The sequence below is a fragment of the Asparagus officinalis genome, chromosome 1 (assembly GCF_001876935.1).
Source record: "Asparagus officinalis chromosome 1, Aspof.V1, whole genome shotgun sequence".
Classification (NCBI taxonomy): Eukaryota; Viridiplantae; Streptophyta; class Magnoliopsida; order Asparagales; family Asparagaceae; genus Asparagus; species Asparagus officinalis.
The window spans coordinates 12006901-12028556 of NC_033794.1; the positions used below are offsets into that span (position 1 = coordinate 12006901).

The 21656-nt window shown below is 37.1% G+C and overlaps 1 protein-coding gene across 1 annotated transcript; it reads left to right on the forward strand.

Moving 5' to 3' along the window:
- On the forward strand, positions 19677–20906 carry LOC109834908. The gene is made up of 2 exons (XM_020402926.1): positions 19677–19689; positions 19996–20906. Exon 2 carries the CDS (start codon positions 20069–20071, stop codon positions 20735–20737), a length of 669 nt encoding a protein of 222 aa, XP_020258515.1. The 5' UTR covers positions 19677–19689; positions 19996–20068; the 3' UTR covers positions 20738–20906.

Genomic DNA, 21656 nt, shown 5'->3' on the forward strand with positions numbered 1-21656 from the left:
TATGATGGGACTTCCTACATCTTTTGATGGGGTTAATAACTCCAACAAACCTCATTAATGAAACTTCAATGAGAGGCAGAGAGAAAGTGATCAGAGAAAGAGAGAGAGTTTCTAAATATGAAATAAAGAAATGCAAGACGCAAACACACAGAACCCTGTAAACCCCCTTCAACAAACGAAAGAAATAGAAATTTTCTTGTAGACTTTGGCAACGCACACAACACACATTCTATTTTATTCTCATTCCCTTTCCAGCTTCTCTCTCCCTCCCTCTCTCTAAAGTTTTTTAACTAAAATTTGTGGAAGCAACAAGGAGAGAGCGAGAGAGGTAACTGAGATGAATAGTGAAGGAGAAAAAGACGAGAGGAGCGAGAAAGAGGGGATACGACGATGAGAGATTGAAAAACACTGGCCACGTTAAATCTGAGAAGTATTCGGTTTGTTGGCATGACGCAACGTGGAACTGATAACCTTGGAATCTACCAATGGTGTTCTCTGAATCCACAAAGAACGATCTTCGAATCCACGAAGAACTTCGAATCCACGAAAAAAATATTAAAAAGAGAAATTTTATTGATGAAAAGTTATTCTCCTTTGGGGTTACATGACTCTTCTTAATTTATTGATGAAAAGTTATTCTCCTTTGGGGTTACATGACTCTTCTTAAATAGAAAAATAAATAAGACTCCTAGTAAGACTAGAATTATAAAAATAGAAAGTATCAAATAAGACTCCTAATAAGACTAGAATTACAAAAAAAATATCAAATTCTATCCTAAAAGGACTCCTTATAATAGAGGAAACAAATCATGAATCAAAATTAATTTTATTTTCAAATCTAATTTGACTCTAAAATTAAATTTATTTCTTAATCTATATTTCCTAATCTAAATAGACTCCAACTCAGATTAAACATCCTACATCAGTCTCCCCTGCTTACACTTGCATAAATATCTGTTTCTTCTTACGGGTAATACTCAAACAAAACTACAACATTGAAACTAGGAGAGATACCCAAATTCGTAGGAAGGTCAACCACATAAGCATTGTCGCTAATCTTCTTCGATATCTTGCAGGAATCATACTTCTTATTCTTCAGCTTGTTGTAGGTGCCCACGGGAAAACATTCTTTTCGTAGAAACACCATCACCATGTCTCCCTCTTCAAACACCTTCTTCCTCCTATGTCGATCAACATCATCCTTATATTTAGCATTAGACTGCTCTATCTTCTTCTTGACTTCATGTTGGATAGCCCGTATCTTTTTAACCATATGATCTGCAGGAACACTTTGTCTGGGAAGCTTAGGCAGTGGAACAATGTCAAGATAATGATTCAGAAGCCTTCCATACACAATCACAAAGGGAGCCTTTCCTGTAGTTCGATTCTCCATACAGTTATAAACAAATTTAGCATGTGCCAGAGCAAGATCCCACTACTTCGGACGATCGCCAGAGATGGATCTAAGAAGGTTACCGAGAATACGATTTACTACTTCAGTTTGGCCATCCGTTTGAGGGTGATAAGCAGTACTGAACTTAAGAGAAGTATTGAATCGTTGCCACAAAGTCCTCCAAAAGTGGGATAAGAAATTATAATTACGATCGGATGATATGGATTTTGGCACTCCATGAAGGCGAACTATCTCCCGAAAGAAAAGATTGACAACATGGCTAGCATCTGTAGTCTTCTCATATAGAATGAAGTGTGCCATCTTCGAAAACCTGTCAACCACAACATAAATAGAATTCATACCTTGTTGGGTTCTAGGTAGTCCCAACACAAAGTCCATAGAGATATCATGTCATGGCGCATCAGGAACATGTAAAGGTGTATACAATCATGTATTCTGAGACTGTCCCTTAGTAACTTGATAAACTGGATAATGCCACACATATTTTTCTGCTCTCTTCTTCAACTGAGGCCAGTAATATCGCTCTTCAATGGAAGCAATCGTCTTGTCTTGCCCTAAGTGTCCTCCTAACCCGCCAGCATGAAGGTCTCTAATTATCTGCTCTCTTAGCGAACTCTAGGGTATTGCACAATTGATCGTCGTGAAATAAATAACCATCCTGAATATGAAAGTCTTTGACTGATTTATTCTGTTGGCAGTCATCCCAAATCTCCTTAAAGTCTTCATCCACTGCATATAGCTCCTTTAGGTATTCAAAGCCAATCACTTCTGCTTGCAAAGTCACCAACAAACCAACTCTCCGACTGAGTGTATCTGCAATCTTATTTTGCTTCCCAGATTTGTGCTTCAAAATAAAGATGAAACGCTGCAGATACGTGATCTAACGAGCATGCATACAGTTGATGATAGTCTGACTATTAAGGGACTTCAGGGCCTGATGATCAGTATGAGGCAGAAACTCTCATGAGATCAAATAGTGCTCCCAATGCTTCAAAGATTGAACTATGACATACAACTCTAGCTCATATGTGGTCCATTTTTACCGAGCTTTGCTGAGTTTCTAGCTGTAGAAAGCAACTGGACGCCCTTCTTGAGATAGCACACCACCAATTCCTACGATGGACGCATCACAATCAACTTCAAACACCTTTTGAAAGTTTAGAAGTGCAAGCACTGGTGCAGTAGATAACTTCTCCTTGATCAGTGTAAAGCTACGATCCGCTTCTACTCCCCAATTAAACTTACATTTCTTCATGCATTCAGTGATAGGAGCTACTATACTGCTGAAATTTCTGACAAATCTCCTATAGAACGTTGCTAGGCCATGAAAACTACGAACCTCACTGACAGTCTTCGGTATAGGCCACTCTCGAATAGCACGCACCTTCTCTTCAGCAACATGGATGTCCTCTGCACTAACGACAAAGCCTAAGAATACAACGCTACTGGTCATGAAATTGCACTTCTTCAGATTGATGTATAACTTGTTCTCCTGCAAAACTGTTAGTACCTTCCTCAAGTGGTCTAGATGTGTAGTCTCGCTCTGGCTTTAAATCGGGATATCATCGAAGTAAACTATAACGAACTTGTCGATAAAGGGATTCATCAAACGCATGAAAGTACTAGGAGCATTAGAAAGACCAAAAAGCATGACTAACCATTCATACATGCCTTCTTTTATCTTGAAAGCAGTCTTCCACTCATCTCCTTCTCTAATCCGAATCTAATGATAACCACTCTTGAGATCTATCTTGGAGAACACTTTTGATCCAGATAACATATCTAATATTTCTTCCAGTCGTGGGATAGGAAATCGATACTTCACGGTAATCTTGTTGATAGCCCTACTATCCACACACATGCGTCACTCTCAAATCTTCTTCAGGACTAGTAACGCTGGCACGACACACGGACTCATGCTAGGTCATATAAGGCCTTTCAGGATGAGGTCGTCCACCTGCTTCTGTAAAATTTCTCCTTGGACTCATGCTAGGTCATATAAGGCCTTTCAGGATGAGGTCGTCCACCTGCTTCTGTAAAATTTCTCCTTCCTTCGGGCTCATTTGATAGTAGGCCTTTCAGGATGAGGTCGTCCACCTGCTTCTGTAAAATTTCTCCTTCCTTCGGGCTCATTTGATAGTGTGGCAAATTTGATAGTCGAGATCTCGGGATGAGGTCGATCTGATGCTGAACATCTCAAAGCAGTGGTAATTCAAACGGAAGATCGTCAGGCATCACTGCATCGAATTGATACAAGAGGGTCTGTACTTCAGGTGGAATTTTGGCAGTGGTAGAATCCTCTTTTCCCGAGACAACAAGAGCATAAACCTCATCAGACTGCTTCACATCTTTCATAAAGTTTTCATTGTCAACGACCAAAAAAGTCTTCTTTTTAGCAACATTAGTTTTGACAGGTCCCTTCTCGGTTAGAGGCTTGAGCATAATTCGCCGACCATCCTTCTTAAAGATATAAGCGTATCCTTCCCTCTATACATGGCATCAACATCAAACTACCATGGCCTGCCTAGCAGCATATGACAAGCATCCATCTCAACTACATCGCACAATACCTCATCAACATAAGTTCGGTCAATGAAAAAAAAATACCCGACACACCTCTGTTAGACCCTAGAGGGGGGTGATTAGGGTATTATGCTAATCTAATCCGATTATATGCCAATTAAAATTAATTAACAAGTTATCCTAGCAAGTATGAAATACAACAATATATGAGCTAGGATAAACAATATGAATAATGAGATATATCCTAACAAAGAGATATAGGCAATGTATGTGCAAGGATATATAAACTAACCAAGGGTAAATAAAATGAACTAGATAGTGGATGAAATAAATGAGCAATGCACAATTGGCGATATAAGATAAATACAAAAGCAAATGCTCCAATGACAAACTCAAACACACTCAAATGATCACGGAGTTCAGACCTTCCGTCCTACGTCTCCGCTCCCCAATCCCGGGGAGAAATCCACTATCACAACCGAGTTTTCTACGCTCACCCGAATAACGTTTACACCTCACAGTGTCTGTTTTCAACGCTCACCGAACAACGTTCACTCCTCATACTCGGTTTTCTAGTTCACCGAAAACTTTACTACACATTCGGTTTCTAGCTCACCGAAAACCTTACAACACTCACAATGTAACAAATATAAATTTGTTCTCTACAATAGATGAGAACACAATGAAGCACAACTCAATGTTATAATCTCTCACAACCCTAATATACTATGTATACAAATACAATAAGCTCATGTGGGTGTGTGTAACAATGAGATTAAAATCAAATCTAAACTCAATATAAAAACTAGCTTTAAAGAAAGATAATCAAATAACTAAGTAAATGTAAAACTAGATAAGAGTTTAGAAAACTTCTCAATAGATCAAGAGGTGGAGGGAGAATAGTTGGAAACTCAAACTTCAATAGATGATCTCCTCAAGCTCTTGTGGAATTTTCTTCACAAACAAACTCTTGAAACAAACTTAAAAACCCTCAACAAACTTGTAAAACTCTTTTTAAAAATCTCTTAAACATCCATAAGAAACAATGAAAGTTGAGGGCTTTTTATAGCCTCTTAAACTAGCCACAAACCCCTAAAAATCGAAAATATCAAAAACTAGCCGTTACTAGCCGTTATAGGCTGAAAAGACAAAAATACCCCAAAATCCAGCATTCTGGAAATTTACGTATCTAGCTTTGTAAAATCAATTAAAAATAGTAAATCAACTCAAACAATTATGAAATTTTGTGGGAAGGTTCTATACATGTATAATAACATGTTAGAGAAATAATTTCTGAAAAATAATTTCCCAGTTGAGAGAAATAAATATTTTAACACAGATATACAGTTTCTAAAAATCTGCTGACATACACGATTTTGTAAAATCAATTGGGCACAGTAAATCAACTCCAAAAATAGTAAAATTTTAAGAAAAGTTTCTAAACATATAGATAAACATGTAAAAGAAAGAATTTATTGAATATCACTTCCCATTTATAAAAAATCATCTGTTTTATAGAACATGCACGAACATGCACGAACGAAAAACATGATTTTGTAAATTCAATTAAACATAACAAATCAATTTAAAACTTGATGAAACTTTGGGAAATGTTTGCAAATGTGATTTTGAACATGTTACAAAAAAAAAATTTCCAATTTGCATTTCCCAATTGTGGAATCTTATTATTTTGCAAAATCACATAAGTATGGACTTGTAAAAGCTTGATCTTGACAAAATGAGTTTAAACAAAGTTTTAAAAACTTTCCAATAGATTTATAAACTTAATAAAAGATATAAAATAATATCGTTAAGTCTATAATTTAAAACGATGATAAACCAAACCAAACGTGTGTGTGTGTGATATTGAGCTTGAAGTATTAACACACATAATATAAGCCCTAAACTAATTTACCCAAGCTTGATTGGTCTTCAATATGCTTGACTTGGTAATCTCATGGATGAAGCTTAAACTTAATCTTTAACTTTGAATTACAAGGCTTCACTCCACTATTCCGCCAACCTCCATTGGATATGATCGGTGAAGCTCTATTCCATCCATCCTCCAACTCGTTGTTTGCCTAGAATAAATACGAAAACACAAACACTAGACAAACAACATTAGTTATAAATTGTTTGTTAAACATCATCAAAACAAGAAGACCAACAACCTCATCAATCTGCACGTCATTACCCTTACGAATCCAACCGATCTTGTAGGGAGCGGGATACTTCTCCGTCTTCAAACCTAATTTCTCCATCATGCACCGAGAGATAATATTCTCACTACTCCCACTATCAATGATGACATCACAGATCTTTTATTTTACTGTGCATCTCGTGCGGAAGATGTTATGCCTCTGTAATGGTTCTTCTGTATTTGGGGACAATAATAGTCACCGCACAACACATGAGAGTTATTCTCCATCATCATCAGGATCCAATCCACCATCATAGTCTTCAGCCTCATCTTGATCTACGTCCTCGTCTTCGTGATCCACCATATTCACAACACCTCTTTTAGGGCACTGATTGGATCAATGACCGGGTTGTCCACATCTATAGCACTTGATCGGGTCAGGCTTGACATATGGGTTCGGTGGTGTAGTCTTCTTTGTTGTTGTTGTTGCTGGACCCTTTGTCTTCTCCGTTGTAGCATCTTGATCAGAAATAGTTTGAGACTGTTTGTTCCAACCACGATTAAAGCTCGTGCGCGACCCTTTGTTTTCGTCGAAAGTTACCTTCATCATTGATTTCATTAAACTTTAAACGTTACAAATGAATTCAAACAACAAAGAATAAAAAGATTACAACTTTCTTGAAAATAAACACAAGATCCGTTCGTCGTCTCTTGCTTGCGTGGGTCTTTAGCCTGTGACGGGGATGTCGATATCCGTGGACTACCTGGCAATCAGATCTGGTCCAGAGCTTCGTTGATCCGTAAGGAGATCTAAAAACTTGAAGCGTCTATCTCGATAAAAGCGAGATAATTGCTCTTCTTAGAATTACCACAATGAGATAAGACTAAGAATCGGATGCGGGTGATGTAGATCTGACAAAGAAACTCTCTTGTGTTGAAGTGCTCGATCACTCTTCACTCCGGCAGGGCTTCGCCAATTCTCCAAAATTCCAGATCCTTAAAAATGAGGGCATGGGGCTTGTATTTATAGGCTTGAGGGGTTACGGAGCGGTTAAAACCACCTAAAGGGCCCAAATCCGCGTTGGAGACACCCTAGGGTGTCTCCCAAAATCCGAGACACCCTAGGGTGTCTCGGCTTTGGCCGAGATACTCCGTTGTGGTGCATTCGTCTGCTTCCGCTGTAAATTCTTCGTCCGAACTCGGATTTGAGTGATTCGAAGTGCGTTAGAAAACCGACAAGGAGTTCTATCAGCCCCAATGGTTGGATCATCTGTACAATGAATAAGACACGAAGGGTATTGTTCTTTTTTTTTGTAAACATCGCGGGGCTCTCGATTAGCCCGTACCTTCGTTATTCTGAAATTCTGCCAGTTCACGTAGTTCGTCGGTTCACTTCAGGCGTTCACCAACATCAATTGAACTCCTGGGAACCGGACAGTTACGCTCATCGTCGTTCCTTAACACTGAGCTGTTTGTGGAGACCTATAGGCAATTTTCGATGCCTACACCCTTCAGAAGTTGCCCATGATCCTTTACTATTTCGTCCGAGTTGTCGCTCCACCTTCTCGGCCGTTCCACCTTCTCGGCTAGGCTAACCATGTCAGCTAAGGTATAGGTCTGATGTAAAGATACACGATCCTGAATCACCATCCTTAATCCCCCGTATATCTGGACATCTGTTGTCCCTCGCTCTCGTTTAAGTTGTTGTGGGATGACAGTCGATAGAACTCCTGAGTGTACTCATCCACAATTCTACCACCTTGCTTACAATTCTGGTATTGTCCAAATAAAACTTGTTCATAATCACTTGGTAAAAAACGGTTTCTTCATCTTTCCCCATCTATCGACCTTCGGCTTTCCTTGACGAGATCTATTCAGACAAACAGATTCTCACCAAGCTGAAGCTCCACCTTTGAGTTGGTAGGCCACCAATTTTACCTTACACTCTTCTAGAATCTCCATATACTTAAAGAATCTCTCTACTTCTGCAATCCAGTCGAGGAATTCTTTAATGTGAAGTTGCCCATTGAAAAAATGGCAGATCCATCTTCATCTTAAAACCTTCAGCATCATAATTATCCCTTCCTCGATGGTCTCTGTGATAAAAACTATGACGTGGGGCTGCATAGTTATCTTCCTCGCTGTCTGATTCATCATATGGAGTCGGTGGAGTCGGATCACGTTGTTGGCGATCATCAACGCAATTTTGAACTCCCGCCGTGTTCAGACGCTCAACTATCATCGCAAGTCGCTCCATGACAGTCTTCATCTGATTAACATCGGCCTTTAGCATGTCGAACTCAGTTTGAGAAATAGAGGCTTCATCACTTGTCATCGGATCGAAGGAACCTGACTCTGATACCAATTGACGCAGCACGGAAGTGATAACCTCGGAATCCACCAAGGGTGTTCTCTGAATCCTCAAAGAACGATCTTCGAATCCACGAAGAACTTCGAATCCATGAAGAAAGTATTAAAAAAAGAAATTTTATTGATGAAAAGTTATTCTTCTTTGGGGTTACATTACTCATCTTAAATAGAAAAACAAATAAGACTCCTAGTAAGATTAGAATTATAAAAATAAAAAGTATCAAATAAGATTCCTAGTAAGACTAGAATTATAAAAAAAGAAAGTATCAAATTCTATCCTAAAAAGACTCCTTATAATAGAGGAAACAAATCATGAATCAAAATTGATTTTGTTTCCTAATCTAATTGACTCTAAAATTGAATTTATTTCCTAATCTATATTTTCTAATCTAAATAGACTCCAACTCAGATTAAGCGTCCTACATCATGGCATCTTTTCTTTCTCTTGTAATTTGCAAAGTAATGTTCAATACCAAAAATGTCTTGGCCGGAAAAATCTTTTGCATATTATGAACATGCATAGCAATTAGTTTGTTGTAAACACCTTTTTGTTGCAAATTATGAATATGGGCATTTTGAAGAGGGAGTGGGAACATGTGTTTTGGACAACCATTATTAATTTTTTATACTTTTGATAAGGTTAAAATTTGTATATTTAAAAATATAAAAGGATATACCTTCTATATTCTTTTTTTAATTGTCAAACGGAAAAAAATAAAATATAAACCTTTCTCTTAGATATCTGATCCAAATAGAATTTAATTACTTTTAATTCCTCATTATGGGTTAACTAATTTAATCTTTCTGCTTAATCCTTTTTTCTTAACCCCTTGCCAAACGGCACCTAAAGAAATCGTGTCCTAGTTTTAGGAGTTGGGTAGAACTATACGTTCTCTATTCAAGCTTTTGAATGGATAACTCATACTTTCTCTGCATTACACTTTATTATAGTTTTAATCTAAATGAATAATCAGTTTCACAGGTTAATTGTCAGGGTTTTTTTTTTTTTTGACAGTTTCCAAGTAAGCACCTCACACATTTGTAGTATGTGTTAACATCCCTAGTATGGTCAACATTACCCAAATTTTAAATCTCAGGAGGTTTAGTGCAAATCCCCCAGAACTTAGTTGAGGCCGACAAAGCAATATTGATCGCCACATTCATTTCTAGAAAAGTTCTTTCTCCAATCATAACCAAAGCACAAGAGAGAATGTTGCGGTGTCTCCAGCTTACTAGAATTCCTCGTAAGACTGCAAAGTTGTAGGATTTGGCATCTCTTTAGGAGGCTAAAGAGTCTGGTTTGTATACTTGTATTCAGTGTTGAGTTTCAAGAGTGCAATGATAAGTGCAAAAATAAGTGAATGGGAAAAAGTTAGCTAACCCTCACATTTTTCATTCTCCTGGTCGCATTATTTTGCCCCCGCATGCGCCTATACATGACTGATTGACTTGCAAGGACTGTGTTGGGTCAAATCCTAAATTATCAGGCAATTCAATGTGGATGCATTGACTTATGCAAGTTGAGTGCATGTAGTAAAGCTATTTTTTTTCCCCACATATATCCTTTTATTATTATGTTCTCAATATTTCTGTGATTTAGTATGATTGAAATTAGTTTATTCTGGGGTTCGTCATAACAATTGACGTTATCACATTTACAACAACAAATTTTTGTTTATTTGACTTATGTATAATATTCATAAAAAACGTTAAGTGAATTTAAGTATCCATAGGTACATGCACCTAGCGGTTTTATCTTTATCTCTTAGCGTACAATGTCTTCTGGTTTCATGACTTGCGTATATACTAAAAATCATTATTTTGATTTGTTGCTCATGTACATTTCATATATATTTCTTGATAAATTGCCCATGTAAAGAGAATACATGAATTTATTACGGATAAATCCTACTGTTGAGGAATCCACGGTCCCAAATTATGATCTCTACGACCCGGAGACCAAACCATAAGTTTATAAGATAGAAACAATACGAGCAAGTAGAAGGAGATGTACGTACGTGATTTGATCGACTAAGTTCTATCTACATCTAGGGGGTAACAACACCAAAAAACTACTATGTAAGATGGAGAACAATACAAGAGAAATCACTCTTCTCTTTCTAGATCTCAACCTCACATACATGCATAGCCACCATCTCATGTTCTATCCAAAAACAATTTCTTCTCAAGACCTCTCACATGAGAGACTTATATAATGCTAAACCATAGCATTAACTTGCCCAAGCCCACCATGCTTAAAGATCATTGGATACCGAAACATATATGAAAGATGCCCCAATAATCTCCATATTGGCTCGTATTTGAGCCACACCTGTAATAGCCCTAAATTTTCACTTAATAAGAAAATATAATAGAATTCAAGTATTTGTAGTACTTATTTAATGTACTGGTTCAAGTATTTATTAAACTAGGAAATAGTATATTATAGAAGGCCTTTTGTGCATCTAGTGGTTGTCTCTATAATATCCATGCAATTACAATTAGTTGAGGAATATTTGTTTATCTAAAGTTAATTGGATTAATATTGACTTTTGGATTATAGAGAATATTTATTATTTGTTTTATTTCAGTGATGAGATTATTTCAGTGGTGTCTTGATGAATGAAGACTTTTAGACAATATTTTCACAGGTTTAGTCCGGCTACAATGTTCCCCGAGGTCCGAAAATTGGTGTCGTGACAGAATAGTATCAGAGATTAGGTTGTAGATCGTAATGGGTTTTGAAGAGGAATTAGAGAACATCTGAATTGAGTTTGAAGATGAATTAGTGATAAGAAGAGGTTATCGAACTTTGATATGTAGAAATGAAATTGAAAGGTTTATCTAAATCATGATCATGAGTGGCGTGACAATTTATTTGATCGAAAGATTATTTGATATTTCAAATCTAATGCAAGTCATATCTCAGAAGAATAGATCTCTAGAATTGTTTGGTAGATTTCCTATTAGTTTTGGTTTAGAGTTAAGCTTGGTTAGCATCAGTCATGAGGGAATTTGTGATTACCGATAGATTTGGAACTAGATTTGAATTTACATGGGAAGTGACTTATGTGGAAATATCAAAGTGGTGTAGCTGAAAGCTACAGATTTGGACAGGGTCAACCTGATTGCTCCAAGGGCCTTCCGATCTAATAGCTTCCACTTTGCATCCTTCATATCCGCAGGCTTCTCTCCTAATGGCAAATATAGATCCTTTTGATAGAGGTAGTCTTCCATCTGTATCTTCCAGAACCCGAAGTTTGTCCCATCAAACTTCTAGATCTTGGACGTCTCCTTCTCAGATCCCATGTCTTTGACCTTAAATTGTCTGCGTCGAACCTGATCGCTCTGATACCACTTGTTAGGGTTTTTTAAACCCCTGTTACGATTTGGAAATAGAGATGAGAGAGAAGAGAGAAGAAAAAATCAATCACAAAATAAAAGACACACAAGATTTACGTGGTTCACTTCTCGGTCTGAGAAGCTACGTCCACGGCCGTCGCAGGAGAAAAATTCCACTATTTTTCGTCAGTATACAAGTTGCCCTAATAACCATTTTAATAACATAAGGGTTAATACCAACAGGAATCTCAAACAGTTCAGAAAAAATGAGCCTAGGCCCAAAACCCGACTCGCGGTTGACTGTAGAGACAGTCGCGGTTGACCGGACAGAAACGACAGAAACTTAATTGACTATAGGGTTTGGTGCGGTCGACCACACATGTTGTCGTGGTCGATAGCCAAAAGTCCATAGACTTTTCTAGGTCTTGTGCACGTTCGCGATCGACCGTCGCGTCATTCGCGGTCGACCGTGAGGCTTCCAGGTTGTTTCCTTCATCGTTTTGTCTGAACTTCATCGCCGTCGTTCCTGTTCCTTCAATTCTCATGTTCCCTCTTCAATTAGAGGTATAGGGCAAGTCTGATAGTTAGGCTCCACATATCCTAACATTTGCCACTTCTATCTACATTTAGATCAATGTATTTAGACGTACAATCCCCCAAATCAAACTTTCCGGGGGTAAAAAAAAGGCAAAAACGCTCTTGGCCTATAGAAAGAGTGGTAAAATACTGACAACGAATTATGTAAGAGCTCAAGATTTCTGGTTACAATGAAGAATGCCTATTCACTACAGTTAAAGTCTTTCTCATTAGAGAATGCTATTCCATAAAACATTCTGAAGCTCAGAATCCAATCCCAAGTTCATACTGCCTCCTTGGTGGTCAAGGTCACAACAGTGTTTTTCTTTTTGCTTATAGACGTCCACTCTTCTCTCGCTGTAAATGATTTGATTTTGTTCTAATTATTTTCATTGTTAATAAGTTCAACTAATGTATGCCGGCTTCCTTGCTAATACTCTAACCTTTTGTTTCTACTACTTGTGCTTCAGTTCCACATAAATAGATGGAAACTTGAAGCACCGGCAGAGTTTCAAGATTGGTGCAAGCTGGAGAATCAGCGCACTGTTTCTTTCAAAATTCGAAATCTCCTTCACTGCTTGACGCAACAAATTCAGTCATCAATAAATGAAGAAAGGTCATGAAGAAAAATTTTGTTGCATGCGTAGTTTTCTGATTCATACCGCCGTTCTTGAATTCTGCTGAGCTAGTTGCTAATCCTAGATAGGAGGAATGTTACGTATTAGAAGTGTCTTAGACATGTATTGTATAGAGATTAGGAGCATCCAATTATGGTCATTGCTTGTAATTATGGTTCTTCTATGTATACGTCGGATATCTCTAAGTTATTTCACAGAAAATCCCTTTTCCTTGCATCGAAATCTATTATCTTTCCCTTCTTAAAAGTTCTTCACATGGGATCCTGCATGCATTGATGGTGATGGAAACTAAACCTTTGTAGCAACAAAATTATTTAAATGTTATTCTTTTTCATTTCTCATGCACGGAAAACATTATCTGTCTTGATACTAGTACTGAGTGGTTGTTTAAGATCATCCTTCAATTGGAGCAAGTGTTGTTAGATAATGCATCAACAATGCCTTCGTTTAATTATATAAACATCACATGCATGCATGGACTCATATTTACACAATTGAAGGTGATATACAACTATTACTCCACCAAAATTTTAGATGAGTAACTTTATATTACTAGCAACTATTAGTTACCCAAAACTATTATGCATATTATTCGGTTTTATCAATGTTTATATACTTTGATTTAATTATTTCAATAAATTTCACAAAACCCCTTTACGTTTGGCCATTTTTAAATAACCTCCAAACTTTATAAATGTCACTTAACCACCTTAAACAAGTAACCCTCTACTGACTTTATTTCCAAATTCGATTTGCCCCAAAAAAAAAAGTTAGCGCCCAACATGAAAAGATAAGGGGCAAAATGACTAACTCCCCTGTAAAAGCTCCTAACTTGCCTCCTAAAATATCGATTTATCTATTTTCTCCCTTATACTATGTTTGATTGGCCAATACGTAATTTTGTGAATCATTTGTCAAAAACTTAACAAAGATGATGACGTTGCGTAACGTTGCATATCACCATTTTCAGTAAAAAATAACAAACATCCCCTCGAAAGTTTACAATTTATAAATAGCACCTTGAAATAAATTAAAAAATTAACAAGATACATTTTTTGGAGAAATCATAAATACCCCTGAAAATTACAAAATGCCACTAAAAAGTTCAATTTACAAACAGGCATAGTGAAAGATTGAAATTACAAAAAACTTGAAATTCAGAATTTTTAAGTACTTCCCTGAAAATCTGAAAATTGGAAGTGGACCTTGATGAACTCAAAATTTACAAAAACACCATAGAAATTCTAGAAATTACAAAAAAAAAACCTAAAATTTGTATATCTTTTTAGGGGTTTATTGGGACTTTTTATATTTTAGGGTGTTTTGAATTTTTTATAATTTTCAAGGTGTTTTTATAATTTTTTAGATTTCATAGGATGGTTTTTTTTAATTTGAATTTCTAAGGTATTTTACAGTTTTCATAATTTTAGGGGTTTGTTTGTAATTTTTAAAAATCTTAGGATATTTTTGTAATTTTAAAATTTTAGGGTATTAATTGTAACTTTAAATTGTTCCAAGGGTCTGTTTGTAATTTTTGGGATGTTGTAATTTTCAATTTCTCAAGTCATTTTTTAATAAAATTTCAATTTATCCCGTTTAGTAGTTGAAATAGTTACTTCACAAAAAGATCGCATTGGGCAAATAAATATAGTATAAGAAAGAAAATAGGCAAATTGATAGTTTATAGAGGCAAATTAGGAGTTCAACAATATTTTAATGGAGACTTAGTCATTTTGTCTGAAAATAAGTACTAAAATGGTTAAAGAGGATAGGGAAGGATTGTTTTCATGAAAAGGGTTTCCTCATGAAAGGGGTTTTTCAATTAAAATGATTAAAAATGAAATGAGAGGTTTTTTGTTTCATTAGGCACATTTTACTCATTTGGACTAGTGATTTTCATGTGTACATTCAGATCTAATTGTTTGGGGAGAAAAAAAATTTCATTGCAGAATTCATTACAACTTTAGGCCTTACAATAAATTCAGAAAAAAATAGTCTTTTTATAAGACTTTCGATACAATGAAAAGTAAAGTATAACTCTCTATCAAACAATACGCAACAGGTGTTTATCGCCTATCGCTTTTTTGCGGGATCTTTGCCTGTGATGGGGACGTTGATATCCGTGGACCACCGAATGATCAGATCGATCGGGAGTTTCGTTGATTCGCGAAGGAATCAAGAACCGAAGCGATTATCTCGACAACAGCGAGATAACCACTCTTCTCAAGATCGCAGATAGGTACGATCTCAAGGGAAGGAACCAGGAACTGTAGATCTGACGAACTCTTCTTCTTTATGCTGAAGAACTCGATCCGATCTTCTCCTCCTCTCTGAAATTCGTGCTCCTTCAGTCTCCAATTCAACAGGGCTTCGTCGAGGCTCGAGAACTCCAGATCTATGCAAATGAAGGCCCTAGAGCTGTATTTATAGGCTTCAGGAGCCCTGTTTTCGGATAAGAACGAACGATTTAATCTTATCCTCAGTTGTAACTACTTTATCACATTCTTGGATGATATTAGATCAGTTGAATAACAGTCAAAAAACAGCTCAAAACTGCGTAAAATGACTTTTTGGAGCCTGCGGACACTCGCGGTGTCTCGGCCGTGGTGTCTCAGCCATGGTCGAGACACCTTGGGTCTCTCGGGATATTGTTTCGTGCGTCCCGTCCGTTTCTGCCGTATCTTTGTCGTCTGAACTCGGAATTGCGCGATTCAAAGTGCGTATGAAAGCCGACAAGGAGATCTACAGACTCCCATGATTGAATCACACATGGAGTAGATGGGATATGAGAGGCACTTTATTTTTCGTAAGTGAAGCGTAGCTCCCGATCAGTTCGTATATTCGTTATTCTGCAGTTCATTTGCTTCACACGGTTCGTCGACTTGCTCCATGCACTCATCGACGTTAATTAAGCTTCTGTGACTCAAATAGTAATGTTCACCGTCTTCTCTCTGTCTCGAGCCGCGTGTGGAAATCCGAGGGTAATTTTTGACGCCTACAGATAGCCCCTCCAAAGTGTTTCAGTCTCGTTTCTTTTATAGAAGAGCTTAAAATACTTTGGATGTGATCGGTCTAACCTTCAATCGGTGAGAAAGGACCTGTAGTTGGCTTCAATTCTTGACTTCTTCGATTTTCGGTCTATTCAATATTTTGACGAATAGCTGAAATTCCTCCAGCGCTGCGTTTATCGTCTAGCCGTCGTCGAAGTCTCGAATTAAAATTGGTGAGTTGGTTTTGGCTCGTGTCATTGAGTTGACTTTGAACTGATTATCTCCGTCATAACACATTGACCGACGTTGACTCAGAACTATGCGTTGACCAGCGTTGACCTAGGGCTACGTGTTGACCGACGTTGACCTTCCACTTATCATCATCCATCTCCTCAGGTTTCCCCACCTCTCCTTCGAGGGGTAGGAAGAGATCCTTCTGGTACAAATAGTCTTCTATCTGCATCCTCCAATACCTAAAATTTTAGCCGCCGAATTTCTCAATCCGAAGCATGTTGTCTTCAACTGTAGATCTCATGGCGAAAGATTCTGTCTTTCCCAAACTGTATGCTCTGATACCACTTGTTAGGGTACACGCCAACAAGAACACCTCAAATGGAGACACAAAACACACCCAAACGATCTTGGAATCATAGAATAAAACCAGCAAACATGAATTCAATCACAGTACTCACGATATAATATGGTTCACTCTTACGGAGCTACTCCACGGTGCAACGACGATGCCCAATTCCTTTATTTTCCTTTCAAGGTTACAAAGGAAAAAAAGATAAAAGAGAATACCCTCTTTTGATCAAGATTCTCTCTAAGAATTTTCACAAACTCTCATTCAAGATCTCCCAATGATATTACTTATATCTGTATCTTTCTCTTTCTCTCTCGGCTACTAAGATACTTTACAAATCAAACTTAGGTGAGTATTTATAAGTTTTCTCATGGGGGTAGATGAATACTATTAGGGCGTAGGTGAATACTGTAGTAGGGGATAGGTGAGAAGGCTATCCACACAGCCTCAACTTTCCATTCTCAAGAAAGTTCACAACTCAATAGTAATTGGATGAATAAATATATTGTACACTATAAACTTGTTTCATTAAAAACAAAATATACCATCAAATTTCATAATCATAAGCGCACAAAACAATTTTATATGCAGTTGATGCAACGTTTTGAAATAATTGATAATCCATGTGATGGAAAATAAGGAGATCACATCCCAAGCGATCAACATTCTTAGGCATATTCTTATTGACCTAGTATGCCCACTATTAGTGTTGTCAATGCATTATGTGCTATTTGCGTCACAAAGTCCCTTTACGTGGATGTTCACAAGGCACAATGTGATGCACATGCCTAAGTGAATTGAGACGCACACCAACATAAATAACTAAGTTATGAAATAATATGTTTATGAATTTTCACATGAAAATAGTTCAAGATAAACAATATTTGTTACCAAATCACATAATAAGATCTTAATTCACAATGCTAGCACACCAACAAAATAGTGACATTCACAAATTTTCCGATCAAAAATCTAATCAAGACTAACATCTAAAATCAAATAGTAAATGACAGTGTGTTATAGGATCCTCAATCTGGCTCCTAAAATAGCCTAATATTTTTAATTTTTTTTTCTTTTCGCGATATGTATTATTAGCTATAAAGATCCAATTGAAATTTTAAAGGAAAAAATATGTGGTTACGTCTTACATGCACCCAGTATAAAGGCCCTCGTGCACAGCGCTTGTGAGGGGCAAAAAAACGTTGTTACATTAGATTTGGGGCACTTTATCACCGCTCAGTATAAAGGCCCTCGCGCGCGGCGCCTGTGAGGGGCAAACAAACGTTGTCACATCAGATGTGGGACGCTTTATCACCGCTCAACGTGAGGTGCAACGAGACACGTGCCTATGATAAAACTGTCCACTATTACTAATATATGCTAGGATATTGAGACACAAAATTTTGGGAACTCTTAGTGTCAAAATTAGCCCTGACTAAGAGAACATTTCGACACCCAATATGATTTATTTTTTTAAATAAATCATACTGGTATGTCAGCTTGAGATACGTATAATCTCAATGAATGAACAATTAATGTAGCCAAAATACTTGTGTTTATATAACATGTCAGGAGCAGTTTAGTAACCAAAGTAAACCCTATATGCTTGAGCATGATTATTATATAGAATTAAAGTTATAAACTGACGCTTATATATTTTTGTCCGACTGAAAACATAAGGTCATAGGCCAGAATGAAGATGGACTAAATTACAAAAAATTTGGCAGATAAAAGCACCCAACATATTTGTTCAAGTTTGTCATCGACCAAGTACTTACTCTATTGAAGGCAGAAGCAAAAACAGAACAGCACGAACTATTTTTCTCCCAAATCCACCAATATTGATAATAATATAAAATTTATTTCCACCTTTTTGCTTCCTTTGCCGCCGCAACGCAGGTGTTTTTCCCCCTTTTTTAAGCCGCAGCTTCTGTTTAGGTTTAATAATAATTATGTTTTATTGACTAAATAGCACTTAAGTACCTTACATCATACATGATTTTGCACTTACATACTCTTACGTATTTTTTTTGACATTTAAGTACTTTACGCCAATGTCAACCAATCTCAAGATATGCATCTATCTGACTGAGTCAAACTGTACCAAAAACTACTAAATTGAAGCAGGCAACAAAGACATTTTTCTTTTTCAATTGTATTAAAAATAGCACATTTTAAATGTTGGAATGTTGTGGTTCAACGTTGGAATATACTCCTAAAAGTTCTCATAAGACTTGCACGCTATGAAATTTGGTTAATTTCATTGTGACTTGCAACATTTAACTAATAGAAGGTGGCAATGTGCTACTTTCAAAAAAATAAAAGGCATTTAAATGTCCATAAAAAGGAAATATAAGCGCAGAAGCATGTAAACTATAAGGCATTTAAGTGCTACTTAGCAAAATTTTTCTTTTATTAAATGTTATTTTCTTTATAAACCCCACTCAACTTATAATTACATAAGCTATGTAATATAATAATGATTTCTTATAACTCCTTTAATTTAAGATTTACATTTGAGTCACCCTTAGTACATCTGATTGCGAAAACCCAAAAAAAAAGAAAGAAAGAAAGAAAGAAAGAAGGGAAAAATGTGTCCAGGCCCCAAAAGTGGGAACTTCGTGTGACTAGCCCCCCTGTACTTTGCCCCATGTGGAATAGCCCCAAATACGCATAGTATTTGCGACGAGGCCCCGAATTGACTCTTTTCAGAAAAAGCCCAGCGGAAGTTACTATCTTGCCCTCTGATGGGACTGAGCTGGGTTAATGTGCCCCTCACCTTTACAAGTACTCTCCCTCTCTTTCTCTCTCTTCCACCTAGCACCGTCATCAAGAACTCTTCATCTTCCTAATTTCTGTACGAATTTCAACGTTTCTAGGGTTTTCGCCGGAAAAATGTCGTCGTCTACGGAAAAATCCAGTAACGACTACGAGGTCGGGCACCGAGCCGAGTTGGAAGGAAAAGGCGCTTCATCTGCGGGTGGCAGCACGGAGGAAGCTACGGAAGCTACGAAAACCCTAATCGAAATGCAAAAGGAGGCATTACAATGGCGAGACCAGAAAAGGAGGACGACAATGGCTGGTCGTACCAACAAACCCCCCTCAAAAAAACAGTAAGTGTTATGTTATACTGCGAACAGACAATGCAGATTAACCCAATATTGTTAGTTCTAGGCTTATGTTATACTGCGAAGAGACAATGCAGATTAACCCAATATTGTTAGTTCTAGGCTTTGTCCAATGTTAGTTCTAAATTTATACCAACGTTAGATCTAGTTTAAGTCCAATGTTAGTTCTAATATGAGTCCAATGTTAGTTCTATAATATTACGTGTTAGCTCTATTTTGTTCCCGTTAGTGCTAGGTCTAATATTGTTTCATATGTCTTATTGAACGTACAAATTCGAAAATTTTTTGCAGGAAAAAAATTGCTCTAACAGGCTCAGCAGAAACACTAAGGTTAACGGCCAATATCGGGGCTTATTGGGCATTTATGAAGCGCCTTGCCCCGAAGATCCGTCAGTGGCATAGGGATGCATACTGCGGTTCTATATTTCAGCACTACATTTTGTTTGGGGCTCCTGCGGCTGATCGGCCCACCCTTGAGCTGCTGCTGAGCTTTTTCGATAGAGATAATAACACCTTTTGTATACCTGATTCAAAAAGTGGGGGTATGAAAAATGTTAGTTTTGATTTGCAATGGGTCCACAACCATACTTATTTCCCAATTTATGGGGAGGACATAAGGAACAATAGGGACTCAAGAAGCAGAATATGGCTGGAATACTTCGCTAAGCTTTTCATTTCTGAAGAGGGTAAGAAGTTAAAAAAATCAGAAACCAGCCAACGTAAACATCTTGAAGGGCTACTTGAACGGCTTGTTGAATCTACCAAAAAGCGGGATATCGAGGATTTTGCTCTGCTACAAATTTTGTACCAATGCTCTATGATATGGAGTCCCATAGCAGGGGAAGGTATCCCTAGACCCTTACTCAGATACCTGGATAGCATTCAGAGGGTCAATTCTGTTGCATGGGCCCCGTTCTTTTATAATGAAATTATCAGGGGCATTGGAGTTGCTTTGGAGGGAAAGAAGAAGCAAAAGGTCGCATATGTCCCAGGTTGCATGACACTATTGTGTGTAAGTTCCATATTTTACTGATCTTGTTTCATTCTAATTCGTACCTATGCATTGTTAGTTCTAACTTATTCTATGTTAGTTCTATTCTGTAGCGTGTTAGTTCTAATCTGCACAGTGTTAGTTCCGTTCTGTAGAGTGTTAGTTCTAATCTGCAGATTAGAACTCACACGCTACAGACAGATTAGAACTAACACGCTGCAGAATAGAACTAACACTCTACAGAATAGAACTAACACTGTGTTAGTTCTATTCTGTAGAGTGTTAGTTCTAATCTGCACAGTGTTAGTTCTATTCTGTAGAGTGTTAGTTCTAATCTGCACAGTGTTAGTTCTATTCTGTAGAGTGTTAGTTCTAATCTGCACAGTGTTAGTTCTATTCTGTAGAGTGTTAGTTCTAATCTGCACAGTGTTAGTTCTATTCTGTAGAGTGTTAGTTCTAATCTGCACAGTGTTAGTTCTATTCTGTAGAGTGTTAGTTCTAATCTGCACAGTGTTAGTTCTATTCTGTAGAGTGTTAGTTCTAATCTGCACAGTGTTAGTTCTATTCTGTAGAGTGTTAGTTCTAATCTGCACAGTGTTAGTTCTATTCTGTAGAGTGTTAGTTCTAATCTGCACAGTGTTAGTTCTATTCTGTAGAGTGTTAGTTCTAATCTGCACAGTGTTAGTTCTATTCTGTAGAGTGTTAGTTCTAATCTGCACAGTGTTAGTTCTATTCTGCACAGTGTTAGTTCAAGTCTGTAGCGTGTGATGGCTTGTTAGTTCTATTTTATTACACGTTATATCTAATTTATACCACGTTATATCTAATTTATGTTAGTTCTAATTTAAACCACGTTATAAACCTAATTTATACCATGTTATATCTCATTTATACCAAGTTAGTTCTATTTTATAACAAGTTAGTTCTAAAATTTTAACCAAGTTTGTTCTAATTTATACCA

Excerpts from the sequence above, each read along its gene's own strand:
- LOC109834908 (XM_020402926.1), top strand. The coding sequence starts at position 20,069 with ATGAAGCGCCTTGCCCCGAAGATCCGTCAGTGGCATAGGGATGCATAC.